We start from the raw sequence: 14716 nt of genomic DNA, 5'->3' as shown, positions 1-14716 counted from the left end.
AAGGTTAGTGTAGGGTTTCATTCAAGTACCCAGTGTAATGCTCGCCTTCATGGAGAACAGATAGCGTATCATGCAGCATTATACATGCATGCATGAGGTATTTTTCTCATGTTCACTTCTAAGACGAGAATTTTGCTGAGTATTTATTATACATGCTCGGTTCCTTCCACTATAATGCTGGGCCATCGTCGTATAAGTGAAATATTCTTGAGTACGGCGTAAAACACCAATCAAATAAAATAAAATTGTTATGTGGCCCATTTGCGAATAGGCGTTGATAACGGGTAGGATCAAAGTTAGTGTATGATCACAGTATAGTATTTATTTTCAGGTGCTACTTTGTTTTCCTTTAGTTTACAGCTATAATATCTTAAGATTTTTGCAGAACTACTGGTTACTTAAGATTAGACATGTACAAATGCATAAGAAACATACGAGACAGACCTTGACACAAAGAGTTGTATTGAAGAGCTCAAAACCTTGCTACTCTCCTTGCTTAGTATTCTTCAAAGGAGATACATTTTTCTTCCTCATATTAGTGCACTGCATTTGGGTGTTGTGGCAGCAGTGACCTCTGAATGGTGTTCCACGGGGAGAGAGAGATATAGTACTGTGAATTGGACCGTCATTAATACATAACCAGAGTTATGCTGAAAGTGTTGTTGTTGACCAAGTAGGTTTGGCAAGTTCTTTCTTCAGCAGAGGACAGGAGAGCAGGTGGCAGTGAAAGTGGTTTAATGATGCCGGTAACTTGAGACCCACTGGAGTGAAGAACAGAGAGTTTGAAGTGCTCAGAAAACTGGACCATGTAAACATAGTCCGCATGATCGCCTCAGAAACAGAGGTATGTGTAATGCAATGGTGTAAAGGTGTTTGTCTTTTGGCATTCATGGCATTGGTATTTGTATATCATATACTGAAGAGCATAAAAAACCAATCAAATAATAAATAAATATTGTATCCTTTTTTATTTTTTTAAGATGATCCAAATGTACTTGTATTTACAACATCTTACATGTCCATGTTAAGTTTTATTGTTTTATTATGGAAGTACATGCCATTAAAATCATATCTGTTTTGCGAACTTCCCCTTATATTCTGAAAAAGGATCTATTTTTTCAAGGAGGACTTTGTCATTTTCAGCAAGGGTCAACAAACCCAGGTTATAGTGATGGAATTGTGCACTGGGGGGAGTGTTACACCATGCTGGAGGAGCCCAAGAATGCTTTTGGTGTTGAGGAGGAAGAGTTTCTGTTAATCTTGGAACATGTAGGTTAGTTGAATTTTGGCATGGATGTTGTGAACCTAAAACTGGTTGGGTATTCACCTCAGAGCAGATGAACATTTAGGCACAGTAGATTATCAGTACCAAAAGTGCCAGCACTGTCATGGGCACCGTGATAATAAAACTTAGACATTCTATTGTAGTGATGGATGCTTACTATGTGAAAAATCCAGGAATTTTGTTTAGGGGTGGGGAAAAAGTGGAATGTGGATTGGGAATTCGTAGTTATGGGGTCTTGATACAGTTACCTGCTTCATTCTGAGATTCACTTATTTGGGCATTGTTGCCTAAAAGGTTGAAGGTCTCATGGGATGGCCAAAGTATACCCATTTTACTGTTATAATTCAACACTGACAACAAAAGAACTTCTCAAAATTGATTTGTTTAGTGGACAAATTCTTTAGACTTTTTAAGAGGTAGTGTAAAAGGTCTGTAGTGCTCAAGGCATTATAATTTTCATTAAATTTCCTGTACCATTGAATTATACAGCATCTGGGATGAAACATCTGCGGGAACACGGAATTGTCCATAGGGATATAAAACCTGGCAATATTATGAGATTTATTTCTGAAGATGGAAGGTAAGGTTTATTGGAACAGTAAGTAATTATGATTTATATTCATACATCCAACACATATTCAGTCATTTTAAGATATTTTATAATTTTACTGTCAAGCTTGAGATAGAGCAATCAGCTTTACTAGAATTTGAGTTGTCTTTTATCATAAGTTGTAAGCATACACTTTAACATGTTTTCCGTCTACTGGTATGTGAATGTTCAGTTGATAGTAAGAATGGAATTTTTGTCTAAAAAAAATGTGCTGGCATGTAAGTATAGTCACTTGTTGAATATGACTTGACAGGCATACAAATCTTTCAGTTTCAGTTTTGTGGTAGACTTTTGTATTGATCCATCGTGATAAAATTCACATCAGTCTTGACCGTACCGATGTGTTAAAAGCATGGTAAATCCATCAATCCATCACAATGCAGGAACTGACAGACTGTATATGGCGGAAAGTTTTATCACCTATTCACCAAGAAATGTTGCCTTTTAGACATGGCGTGACTGAAACATTCCCTGTAATAGGTGGTAAAATGGGTGGTGGATAGTTGGTCTTGTACATAAGGTTGCATGTATGTGGTCTGTAACATAAAGTAATTTCATATTTGGTGCCTTTGGGATGTTTGGAAATCAGCTCCTGTGTATGTTTATTCCAGGTCAATTTATAAGCTGACAGACTTTGGTGCAGCTAGAGAGCTAGAGGAAGAGGAACAATTTATGTCCCTCTATGGCACAGAAGAATATTTGGTAAAACCAGGAATATTTCTTCCCTTTTTCCTGTTGCCAAATTTGTAACAGCTGGCAGGCAAACAAAGATCTACATTTGGATAATCACACATTGAGGAAATTTTTAAAGATATTGCTACATATACTTTTTTGAAGTATACATATTCTGTCCTTCATTTTGGAAAGAAATTTCTTTCTTCTTAAGCAATACCAAATTTAAAGCATATACAGCAGATTTGCTCTAATGTTTACAGACTTTAGTAAAACATAGCAAGTTTACAAAATTTAAAAAAAAAAAAAAAATCAAGTAATTCTGTCAAGAAATAATAAGGGGAATGATGCATTTGGATGAAACCTGGCTGTTATGACTGTGCCTTGGACAGCCTTAGCAGTCCTTGTTGCTGTTCAGTATACAATGTCACGAGACAGTATTTATACGTTGCTATTTCGTGACGTGTTATAAACCTCCGACTATTGACAAACAGGTATGGTAACTGTTACAATTTGCATCGCAGGAATTGCTCCCTGTGAAAACAAAAAATTCTGAAAATATATCATAATTGTATAGATTTGGTTCATGTAGGTTCCTTTTTTTTGTACAAACAAATAAACATTGTTATTTTTCAGAGGAGACTAGCACATGTAGAAAATTGAGTTCAGTCTTAGTAAAACCTATTCTAATTTGCAGCACCCAGACATGTATGAGCGAGCTGTTCTGAGAGGCCAAGATTACAAGGTTTTCTGTGCTACTGTGGACCTGTGGAGTTTAGGCGTTACCTTTTATCATGTTCTGACTGGTCAGTTGCCATTTCGACCTTTTGGAGGTCGAAGAAACCGAGAGACCATGTAAGCCAGTTTATTGAGTAATTCTGTACTATAAATACTGTTGTTTTATTTTGATTTTATTTTTTTTGTTATTTTTTAATACAACTAGTGCTTTAGTTTGTAGCTGAAGGGTTATTATTGAATATACTCAGGACGTGGAGAAAATTCTTCCTGTAAACACTGGAGACTTTTTATTTATAAGCGAGCGAAGATTGCACTTCTAATTTTTCATAATAGTAATTATCTCATTCATGCCCTGCCTATTGTATTTTCAGGCACAAGATAACAACACAGAAGGAATCTGGTATTATCTCTGGTGTGCAGAACACAGAGGCAGGTCCAATTGAGTGGAGTCGTGAACTGCCTCAGTCCTGCCGAGCTTCTCAAGGCCTCCAACTCTTGATTGTCCCTTTCTTGGCAAGTCTTCTTGAGGCAGATCCCAGGAAAACTTGGCAGTTCGACAGATTCTTCATAGAAGCCAAGAAAATTACCTCCAAGAAAGTCATCCCCATGTTTTCAGTCCCAACATGGACCCTAGTAAAGATATATGCTAATGTTACAGACAAGTAAGGCTCTCTCTCATTTCTCACGCAGAAAAGTATGGCTTCCTCTCTGGTCAAGAGAGTTTATTATATCACATCCATATTACAGGAAAAAAGCGCTTTGTACTTCTATTATCAACTGTAATATGGGGTCACCCATATTTGTACTTGATACTTGCATATATGCACGTACGAAATATAACAGTAAATGAGGACCCATGTGGCTCCTTCCACAAAAGCTATTCTGCCACAGACCATTTCACTTACTGGTATTAATCTACTTCTCAGTGGTTTATTTTTCAGTGGCATTGTCAAGTATTTTGCAAAGAACAGTCATCTACTTCTGGCAGTCCAGTTTCTCACAACCTGGAGTAGGGTGTTCAAATCCAATCCAGTGACTAAATACATACATGTCTCAAGGCACTTCTTACAAAATATTTTGTGTGGAAGGTGCATGTATATATTGTTCAAGCACTTGACAGTATTAGTTACACAGTTGCTCAGTAACTAAGCATACATATATGGGGCTAGTAAATTTCATATTATGCTTTACTTATAGCTTAACCAAGATTCAAGAACTTGTGGCACAGCAAACGGAAATCCCAGCACCAAAGCAGTTGATAATCTACCAGAACCAGTTGTTATCCGAAATTGTGGACCCAACACAGACAGTTGTGACTTACCCAAGGTGTATTAGTCACACCAAACCAATCTTCATATTCACAGAAGATGACAATGATTCACATCCATTTCCATCACCTTATATCAGTGAGTGTGAGTTTTGTTTATGATGTCTCTTAGCTGTTGCCCCTGAGGGGCTCAGTTGATAATAGGATGATTCAGCTCTTGGGGAAAATTCTTTGGTGACTCTATGCTATTGCTTCCGCCAGTTTATACACAGACAATTTTTGCTGTTTAAAAGCAGATTTGGCCAGTATGCATAAACAGTATGTTACCAGTGACACCAGTATGTGCACTGGAAAGTGTTAAAATATTTACAAACATGAGCAAAATTTGCACAAATTTCTGCAATATGGATGAGAACTGTTTGGACCCCATATCTAAATGCATTCTTATAAAATGGTGCCTGCTTTGTTCATCCCAAGTCATTGACTTAAGGATGATGCACCAGACTTGCTGAGACCAGCAAAGTACAAACCAAAGCTGTATATAAATAAGACCTTGTACTTTAAGCATGAAGCCATACATGCATAATTATGTTACTTGATTAGTTCATGTTTTTACATCTAACAGATCACTGTATTATTTACTGTCGTAGTGAATGTGTGTAGAGTTTTACACAGCCAGCTGATTCTACATTGCTTGTTATGTCTGTTATAAGAGCTGGCCTTTTCATTCAAGATCTAACCAAACATTGGAAGTTCATTTATAAAATGAATTCATAAGATTAATTTTGTGCAAGAAAACGTTGTTGCTATTATATTTTTGATCATTGAGCTTCACATATCTACAAGTATGTATATGTACTTCCTAGAACAACTGAGGACTGGCTTATTTCTCACTTTCAATTACCTATTATGCTGTTATGTGGTTTTAGGCAACTTCCCACGATTCAGCACCACAATGAGCCTGGACAATGACTACCCACTGGCTAAGATGTGTGTCGGTATCCTCCATGCCATTCACCGAGAGATCTCTGACTGTGTGTTAAGGCAACGTCTTACTCATGAGGGAATTGTTAATTATGTGTAAGTACTCTGACACTACTGTACATAGGCCAGACACGAGGAGAAATTCAGGCATAAATAAAGATGAATCTGTAGCCAGTGAGAAGGTGAGACTGGTGGAATAAGGCTTGTGATTTATCAGATTTTAAAAAAATCTCTAAAACAGAACTGGCATACAGAGCCATATCTAGAGCCATTTTAGTTCTGAAAACACTTGGGCCCACAAACTGCAGTCTAATTAAGTAAACTGAACAAAAATATTATGGTTTGCCAGGAAAAAGCTTTCATACAAATTTTTTTCATTCACAGACTTAAAAGCTTTCAGAAGGCATTATATTTGGAATTTCATTTTTGTCAAACTTTTTTATGCATGGTCATCATGTCAAATCAACAGTTAATTGATTGTCCAGTTAATAACAGTTTCACAGAGTGTTTTGTTTGCAAATATTTGTTCTAGTACGTTTTTTTTTTTTAGACATCAGCTGTATCACTCACTGGAGCACTTGAGGGATAATGACTTCCATTTAAGAAGATTTTGTCAAGAAACAAAGAAACGAAAATTGGATCTTTCAAGGAGCAAAGAGGATAAGATCCATATGCTTAGGCTGTTTTCTCAGGAAAAACCTGCCCTGTCCAAGCTGTTACACATGTTGTCAAGGGAGTGGCAGTCTAATCGACAAATTTTAGATGAATTTGAGGTCAAGGTATGTTTTTGATTTTATAAGAAATTAAATCTAGTCATTCTATCTGATTTTCCAAGAAGACAAGTGAAATGGTTCATGTTTTCAGCGCTGGTTCTTTGAACACTACCAGTCTAGTTTGAACAAGACACCAGCAAGGTGTAATTTATTTAAAATTTTGAACCGGAATCAATCTGACAAATGGGATTGATGTTTCAGTTGGCATGGTTTGCAGATCATGTAATGTGAAATGCCAATAATTCCGCACCAATGTACCTATATGTGTAAAATGTACATTTTTCACTATGCGTACCACTAAAATACACAATTACTGTTTTATTACCATGATCTAGTGTATTAAGGTTTAATGTTTATAATAAATAAACTGTTAAAAAATATGTCATCTGATGTAATTCTTGATGTTAAACTTTAATGCTGGTTGTTGATAACTTAAAAGTAAAGTAAATGCTGATCTTAGTTTGGTCTATGTATGGGGACATGAGCAGATTTGCAGTAGCTCCTATATACCACTATACCCCTGTTTCATGTTTAAATTAGCCCCACATTTAATCTTTGGATGTCAAAAAAATTGACCTACGAATGACTTCATTTTTTGTAAATATTGTTTTTTTCAGATGGATAAGTTATTGTCAGTGATAAATAAGAGCACTGGTCTTTACACATCTCATCATCTTGAAAGAAAAGACCTCCAAAATGACTGGGACTTCAAGTTGGGCTGTGAAGAGTCTATGCGCTGGTAATTATTTTAGTAGATCATGCGGTAATAATGGAAATTTGTAATCTGAAATATTTTTCTGTGAAATTGAGTTATTTTATTTAACAAATTTTCTATTTTGGAATCAGGTAATATTTTTATTGACCCTGAGTAATAGGACAAAGGTAAAATCATACATTGACCATGTCTCAGTCACTTTGCCTTGGCACATCTCAAAGTTAATGATAATGTCAGTTTGTTGCTACATGCTTGTACATGATGTACATGTATAAAAAGGGAAACCAAGAATGCTCAGAACACAAGTTATGCCCCCTGCCTAGCAGGTGTATGTACTCCACTCTCTGTTAAGATAATCTATATAGTTGTTTCAAGTAAGGTGTCTGAACGCATATGCAGAAAAGGACATACATGATGAATACCATTGTGCTTGTGCAGTATCATTACAAACACAGTCCTGAAGTTGAAACATCTTCTTGGTATTGTCAGCCATCCTGATACTTCCCTCTTACCTGCCACCTTAACTTGACTTCTTCTTTTGTGAAGACCTTTAGCCTGTATGTTCATATACATTTGTAAAATATTATATGTTTCAGTGCACCAAGGCTTGAAATGACAATTAAGAGTGCTACGGTTATAATGGAACGTTTCAAAATAGATAAACAGAAGAAGGTGCTACCATACAATGATGAACAGATACACAAGTTTGAAAAGTGAGCGTCAAATAATTGCAAAAGGACCAATTAATGAAATAATGTGTTCAGTCATTTCACAATTGAATGGTCTTTCAAATTGCCTTTAAGCTCATCTGTATGCAGTACAAGCTATGTTTGTGTCGTACCCATCACTGTCCAGTAACAGCGGGATCAGTAATAAGGAAATGTTAGAGGTGTTATCTTAAAAAGTACCGCATGTATTGAGTTCAGGTTTTGCATACATATAAAGTGCAGTGACATGAAAGCTATGTTCAATTTTTGATGCCCTGCAGGTTTGTTAATTACCATAAATGACAACACTTAGTGCCCTTGCATCTTCTTGTTTGTATTAGAATCCTTGTTAAAGTAAATGTTATGTATTGAACTGAAGTTTTGCATTCTTGTGTCCCCTACATGTGAAGTGTTTGGTAGCCTTGCTACCAAATCTAAGTTCAGCGAAAATATAAATTAATGGGCAACTTCAGATGTAGTTTGATTTATACTTGTGTGGATTGGGTTCACTGGTTTGACATGGGATTCACAAAGGTTCTATCAGTATAGACAGAATGATGCCAACAAAGTGTGCTAAAATAAATACTGTCTAAACATGGAGGAATTCTGGCGTAAAATAAAACTTAATGAATAATTCAGTATTTTTTTCTGGTTTGATAAGTGGTGTACCATTAAGGTTAAAATGTGGTGTTTTAAGGTTTCATATGATGTTTCCCAGGAACAATCTGTACACGCTAACAGGGAAGGCAAGAAACATGTTAAGAGAGCATTGCATTCCCAATTCCCAAATGATCCATCTGAAGGCTTGTGCATGGCTTTGGTAAGTATCCCCTCCCCCCCAACCACTGCCTTCCCAGTGTCTCCATGCATTTGCACTTCATCGTCTGAAATATATGGAAAGTTTTGAATTGTGGCTGGCTCACAAAGCAAAATAGGTATTAGCAATTTTAATTTTGTGTATATTTTTGTCAAAAATTCAATTTTTTTTTCTTCAGTTTTTAGGATTTATGAAATTTAATTTATGTTTTACATCATTTCCTTTATTTAAAATATTTATTCAACTTTCGTGGAAATAACAGTGATTGAAATTAAAAACTTTTTCTAATGTCCACTGATCAGTAGAACTTTAAAAATCAGGAAAATGTGTGACTTAATCATGGATGAAGTTTTGTGTCAAATACAGTATATTCTGTTCTACTCACAAATGAAAATTTTTTTTTTTTTTTTTTTTTTCCGATTTTTCTCAGGAGTAGAATGATGTAGATATTTCGATAGGAACTACTTTGTATTGTCACTGTTCTGGGTTCTTTTTTGACATTTTAGGTATTTTATACTCATCTCGCTATGCAGTTTTATTTGTCACTTTTTGATTTCAGCAAAGCCAGTGCACTGAGACGTGATAGTCACAGAACTGAGAAGGAAATGGAAGATCTTATTGCTTTACAACAGTGCTTTACTGTTAAGCTTGATAAGGTGAATAATATGTGTTAAATGATATCGTAGAGAATTTTCAGATGCTGAACGATTTGGAATTTATGGTGGCAAACTGAAGGTGGCTTTGTTTCTGGATTTTACCAAAGGATTGGTTCTTTGTCAGAAATGTGTTAAAATATCAGTTTAAGTTTTATTGTTCTGTAAATGATTTTTTGACTAATAACATGTAAAAAATGTAAAAAATTATATTTTCCCCAGCTTTGCCAGGACGACAAGGTAATTCAGAGCCTGGAGGGACTGTCTGTAGAGTCTACTCATGGCGTAGGAGATGGTGCTCGTTGGGTGCGAAATGGAAGTCAGGAGCAAGCTGCTAAACCAGACTCGTTAGTCGAGTACCTGGTAGAAAGGTATATTTCATTCTATATTCTCCTTGATCTCATGAATCTGCCGTTGTTATAGACTATACCCGAGAATAACCACAAATTTTCAGCTTAAACAATTCAAATTGAAACTTCTGTATTTTTCTTCCAATAGCTAACTTATGCTTTTACAGAAAATCGGTATCTTACAATTTTATGTTTTTAGGCAATAATTAAGTTTCTTTGTAGTTCCAATTTGAACCCTATTGATTTTCAGTGACCTTGACCTTTTTCTTCAAGGTTATTGGGGTCATTTAAGTTAAATTTTATATAAGGCTTCCAAACATGACATCTCGAGAACAATTTATGCCAAATTCACCTAACTCACACCATAAATACATATCGTCGTGAGGAAGATCCCTTTTGTTCTTCAGTGATCTTGACCCTTTTTCAAGGCCATTGAGGTCATTTAAGTTAATTTTATTAAAAGATGGTAAAGATGCTATCTCTAGAACAACTTAGCCCAAGTTCACCAAACGTACACCCACACTTGCACCATTACATGGGGAAGAACTTGATTGATTTTTATCAACCTTGACCCTATGACCTTCTTCAAGGTCATATAAATCATTTAAGTTAAATTTTCTGCAACGAAACGTTGTTGTCCTATAAAGGTACTATCCTGCTTCATTTTTCACAACTTTCTAAATGCCAATCAAAGATGATCTACTCATTATAAGAAAACCGCCGTTAGGTTGTATCTGTTCATTACATTGATTATAATTGCATATTTGAAGCCTAATCGCTAAAAATTGAATTACAACTTTCATACAACACACCTTGAATACCTTTGATTTTGTTTCAGCATGGACAGCCTTAACTTTGATACTATGCAGGTCATAGAGAACATCAAAGAGAACACAAACAGCCTGCATAAAAGGTTTGTTTTCTTTGAACTTAGTGTCAAAGTATGGACGCATGTTCCTTTAGGGTCTATTTTGTATTTTGGCAATTTTACAGCGGAATGAGAATACTGTCTTACTGTAACTTGGTGTGGGTGTACTGGGTGGCATTTAAAGGCCCTAAAGGAACAGAATGTCTTATTATCACACGGATTACAGATAAAAGTACTGGTGGGGTAACATTGACTATTGTTTCAACTGGGATCTTGCCCTTATCAATAACTGTTTAGAAAGAATAATTAAGTATTATTATACAACATGAATGTTCATAGGGTGTCATAGTGATGGGCTGTGTTTATTATGCATAATTCATGTACATGACTATATCATCTCTGACAAGCAACTCGCGTGTGACCAGATGAAATTTGAAACTTTCACGAAAAGAAAAACAAAAATAGGATGAGTTAGACCAACAAGGTGTTCTTTCGGGATTTAGCGAGTTTTGGTTTGTTCAAAACTCAAGCTGCCAGTCTTCAAGAATGCCGATTTATGAAATGAAACCACGATCTTCAAATATCTCTTACACTTTCAAAGGATTCCATAGGATTTAAATCCTGTATATAAAAAACAACACGCACAGAAGTCCTGGAAAGCATGGTAAAACATGGTAAAAATAATAGCAAAAGTGGTGGGGAATGGTGGATGACCATTACATAAATAATAATAATTTTGGTTATTTCATGTTATCAAATTAATAATAATTGGACAGGTGACCACAAGGTCGCAAAGGTTATTAAAGCATGTTTCTGTATTACGTTTTGTAATGAAGGATATGTTCACATAAGTAAAGCAACTAGCATATACACATGAAAATATATATATGCATACAATATCTGTAATAACTAAGTAGTCACAGATGTATTTGTTTGTTTGCCTGTTTGTAGATGGAGGAAAGAAATGGGTCTTGTTGATGAATCTGTGCCAACAGCATGGGGTCAAGCAGATAGTTCGCTATCTGTTTTCCGTAAATGGACAACCAAAGTGACTAGCTCTGTTTCCAAATTCCCATCTACCCAGAAAGGCGTCTTCCTGGAAGTTGGACTGAGCCATTTCCAGAATGCGCCATCGTCACTAAACTCATTTCCTAATAAAATTAATTTGCAAGACTATGAGGTTGACATGCCATCATATTTGAATGTTCATGGACAAAATGCTAATGGGCTTTCGCTGTTGCATCTTAGTACTTTCGCAGGAAATGTTGAAGCAAGCAAGACGTTCATCAGTCAAGGAGTGAATGTGGACTGTAAGGACCAATTGTACCTCACACCCTTACACTGGGCTATAATCAAGGGCTGTGATGAAATGGTTCAGCTTCTTCTGGAGAATAATGCTAGTCTGTTTGTGATGGCTATTGGGAAAAACACAGCTGTTCATATTGCAGCACGATTTGGTAGATCATCAATTTTGAAGTTATTAGTCCAAAAAGACCCAGATGTGGTGAGTCTGAGGAATGTAGCAGAACGAACAGCGTTGCACCTGGCCTCCATGCATGGTTTTGCTGACTCGGTCCGGATTCTTTTGGATGGAGTGGCTGATGTTGCACCTGTAGACAAACATGGTCTGACACCACTCCACCTGGCGTCCGCTTGTGGCTATGTAGAAGCTGTACAACTCCTCTTGTCCACAGGGAAAAACAATATAGAACTGACATCTAAAGCTGGGTTTACCCCATTGCTATTGGCAATACAAAATGGTCACAAGCCTGTTGTAGATATCCTTTTGAGATACAATGCCAACTTGGATTGCTCTGATGGTAGAGGAAGGGGTCCACTTCATTTGGCTGTGCTGCATGGACACCTTGATTTAACGGAGTATATCCTTAGCCTGGACAGTAGGAGTGTAAACGTGGATGCTCAGGACTCCAATGGCTTCACTTCACTGCACTATGCTGCTTGTAAGAAGGATTCTGAAGCCCTCAAGCTTCTACTGAGTAGCGCAAGAGCCAGTGTGTTGTCGCGTAATCAGTGGTTGCAGACTCCCCTCCATGTTGCTGCCACAAGTGGCTCTGTGATGAATGTCCGCCTCCTGATTGACCACAGTGCGGACCTTGAAGCCGAAGATGAGTGTGGTCGAAGTCCGCTACAAGTTGCAATGGCTATGGGCAACATGTCAATTGTTAGTCTTTTTCATTCTTCTGGAGCAGGGCCCTACTGACCAAAATGCCGATATAACTACAACACTGTCAACACTGCTCCTTCAGTTCAGGTGCATGGCTCTCGGACAAAGGAATATTGACAAAAACTGTCACTCATTTGTTACGATGTGACAGTGAAGAAACATGAAAACAGTTGCCTTTTCTACTGTTCAGGTGTTCTGACTAAGGTTCACAAGAATTATTGTTACCATTTCTAGACAACAGTAGCCATATAAATTGCATAGGTGCAAAGATGTGCACTTGCACAGTTTCCATGAAGGGTGATAGGACTAGAGTGAAAGTTCTTCTACTTGTACTGACATGTAATTACCTGTTAGTCACATTTCTTTATATTAGGTCCATGACAGCTCGAAACCTAGAGGTGCCAATGTATTTTACGTTCAATATCTCTAGTATAGCCTGAATTACCAATCTCCTTGTCAGTGGATGTCAGATGCAGCTTAATATCAAAATGCAACTTTACTGATCCATGTATTATATTTGATGGCTATGTATACATTGTATGTAAGAAAATAGATAGGTTCTAATGAAATAGGAAGTAAAGTGTATGATCTCACATTCTGAAGAGAACAGATTTGTTAAAAGCTGCAGTGCACATTCTTACTCCGACCAACATGGCATTCTTTATTTGTCCATACTCCATGTTAACAAACAGCTGCGACTTTTTGACATGTTTATTTATTTTCATTAGCTCTGATTACCAGTGCAGACGTAACCATGCATACTAAAATTGTTCGTATTTGTATTTTATGAAGTAATGTGTAATGTTTGTCTTGCTGTTTAATTTGTGAAACCCTTTCGCGACCTGCGTTTTCTGGTGACTGGACTTTATCACAAGTGTTAGTGTTTCTCTTTTTGTCACAAAATGTAAATAGAATGGAACAAAATCAAAAAAAGTTTATTTAAATAAGAAAATGAAGAGAAAAAAAACCTACTAATACATTATCTTCTAGATGCAGTGTCATTAATTGTAGTGGTTTTGTTCACATACTTATCTTATTACTAAATTCTTGATAAATGCACTGTTCAGATCTCCCACTTTGTTTCAAAGTTCCAGTCCCCCAGACAAGTGTATTGTCATGACAGCTGGGTTTTCACAAGTAAATGGAAAAGTTGCATTGCCTAGAACAGTTGATATTAAAAATGGAATGCCCTTGATACATGAACCTAATGCTAATATGAAATTCAGCTTTATTCCTGGGTAATTCTACTTTGTCCAAAACTAGTGGTGACCACAACTCGTTCATCTCTTACATTGAAAATGCAAATGGTTTTCAATTTGTAGACAGCAACCTATCAATGTCACAGCTTTAGCATACTGATTATTCTGGACTATTTTGAATAAAAGCTGAAAATAAAGGGAAAAAAAAGTCTTTCCAAATCCTGGATTGGGTTCCCCCCTGGCTATGCCCGGTTTCCTCCCACCATAACACTGGCCACTGTTGTATAAGTCAAATATTCTTGAGTACAGTGTGAAAAAAACCAACCAAATAAATTTTCTTGGGCGGCGTTTAATGGTCTTTCATCTCCCATATATATTTCATTTCATTTTCTTTGCCTTTAAAAACTGAGATATATTTATCTTCAGTCATTTTGTTAATCTGTACACAAAAGTTGTACGAGTATGTAGAAGCCCTGTACCATTTTGTAACTTGTCATTATTACAATTCAGAATACTTTTGCCCAATGACCCTTAATAATAAATTATCACTTTGGTTTTCTTTAGTAGTTGCTCCTGAATTGCACGAGTCAAACACTACCTACAACAAGTACATCATTTAATATTTGAAGATTTTTCACTGGAGAATTTATCATTTCTATTGATGTGAACTCACTTTTGATTTGAGAAATTGTTTGAAGTGGGTCAAGTATGACTTACTGCAATTCTTTGATTCATTAAAGTATTACTAACAAACTTTATATTCAACTTGTTCATAATTAATTTATCAAGCCCCTTTATAGCAAAGATGTTGGTTTCTTTACGGCCTTACACACTTCCAACATGGAAGATCCACTCTACTGACAGGGACTCAGCGAGAGGACAGTTTATATATT

The 14716-nt window shown here is 36.3% G+C and overlaps 1 protein-coding gene across 1 annotated transcript; it reads left to right on the top strand.

The window, feature by feature from the left end:
• Positions 1–1168: 1168 nt before the first annotated feature.
• LOC135469615 (serine/threonine-protein kinase TBK1-like) lies at positions 1169–14581 on the top strand. Its single transcript, XM_064748123.1, is given in 16 exon segments — positions 1169–1196; positions 1199–1273; positions 1775–1865; positions 2507–2597; positions 3265–3422; positions 3677–3967; positions 4503–4717; positions 5502–5652; positions 6107–6335; positions 6947–7068; positions 7641–7757; positions 8470–8571; positions 9128–9224; positions 9444–9592; positions 10410–10484; positions 11391–14581. Coding segments are annotated over 16 exon segments (3258 nt in total). The 5' UTR covers positions 1169–1171; the 3' UTR covers positions 12661–14581.
• The last annotated feature ends 135 nt before the right edge of the window (positions 14582–14716 follow it).

The sequence above is a fragment of the Liolophura sinensis genome, chromosome 7, assembly GCF_032854445.1.
Source record: "Liolophura sinensis isolate JHLJ2023 chromosome 7, CUHK_Ljap_v2, whole genome shotgun sequence".
NCBI lineage: Eukaryota > Metazoa > Mollusca > Polyplacophora > Chitonida > Chitonidae > Liolophura > Liolophura sinensis.
Note: the sequence above shows the minus strand (reverse complement) of the source record. Positions and strands in the feature narration are given on the sequence as shown.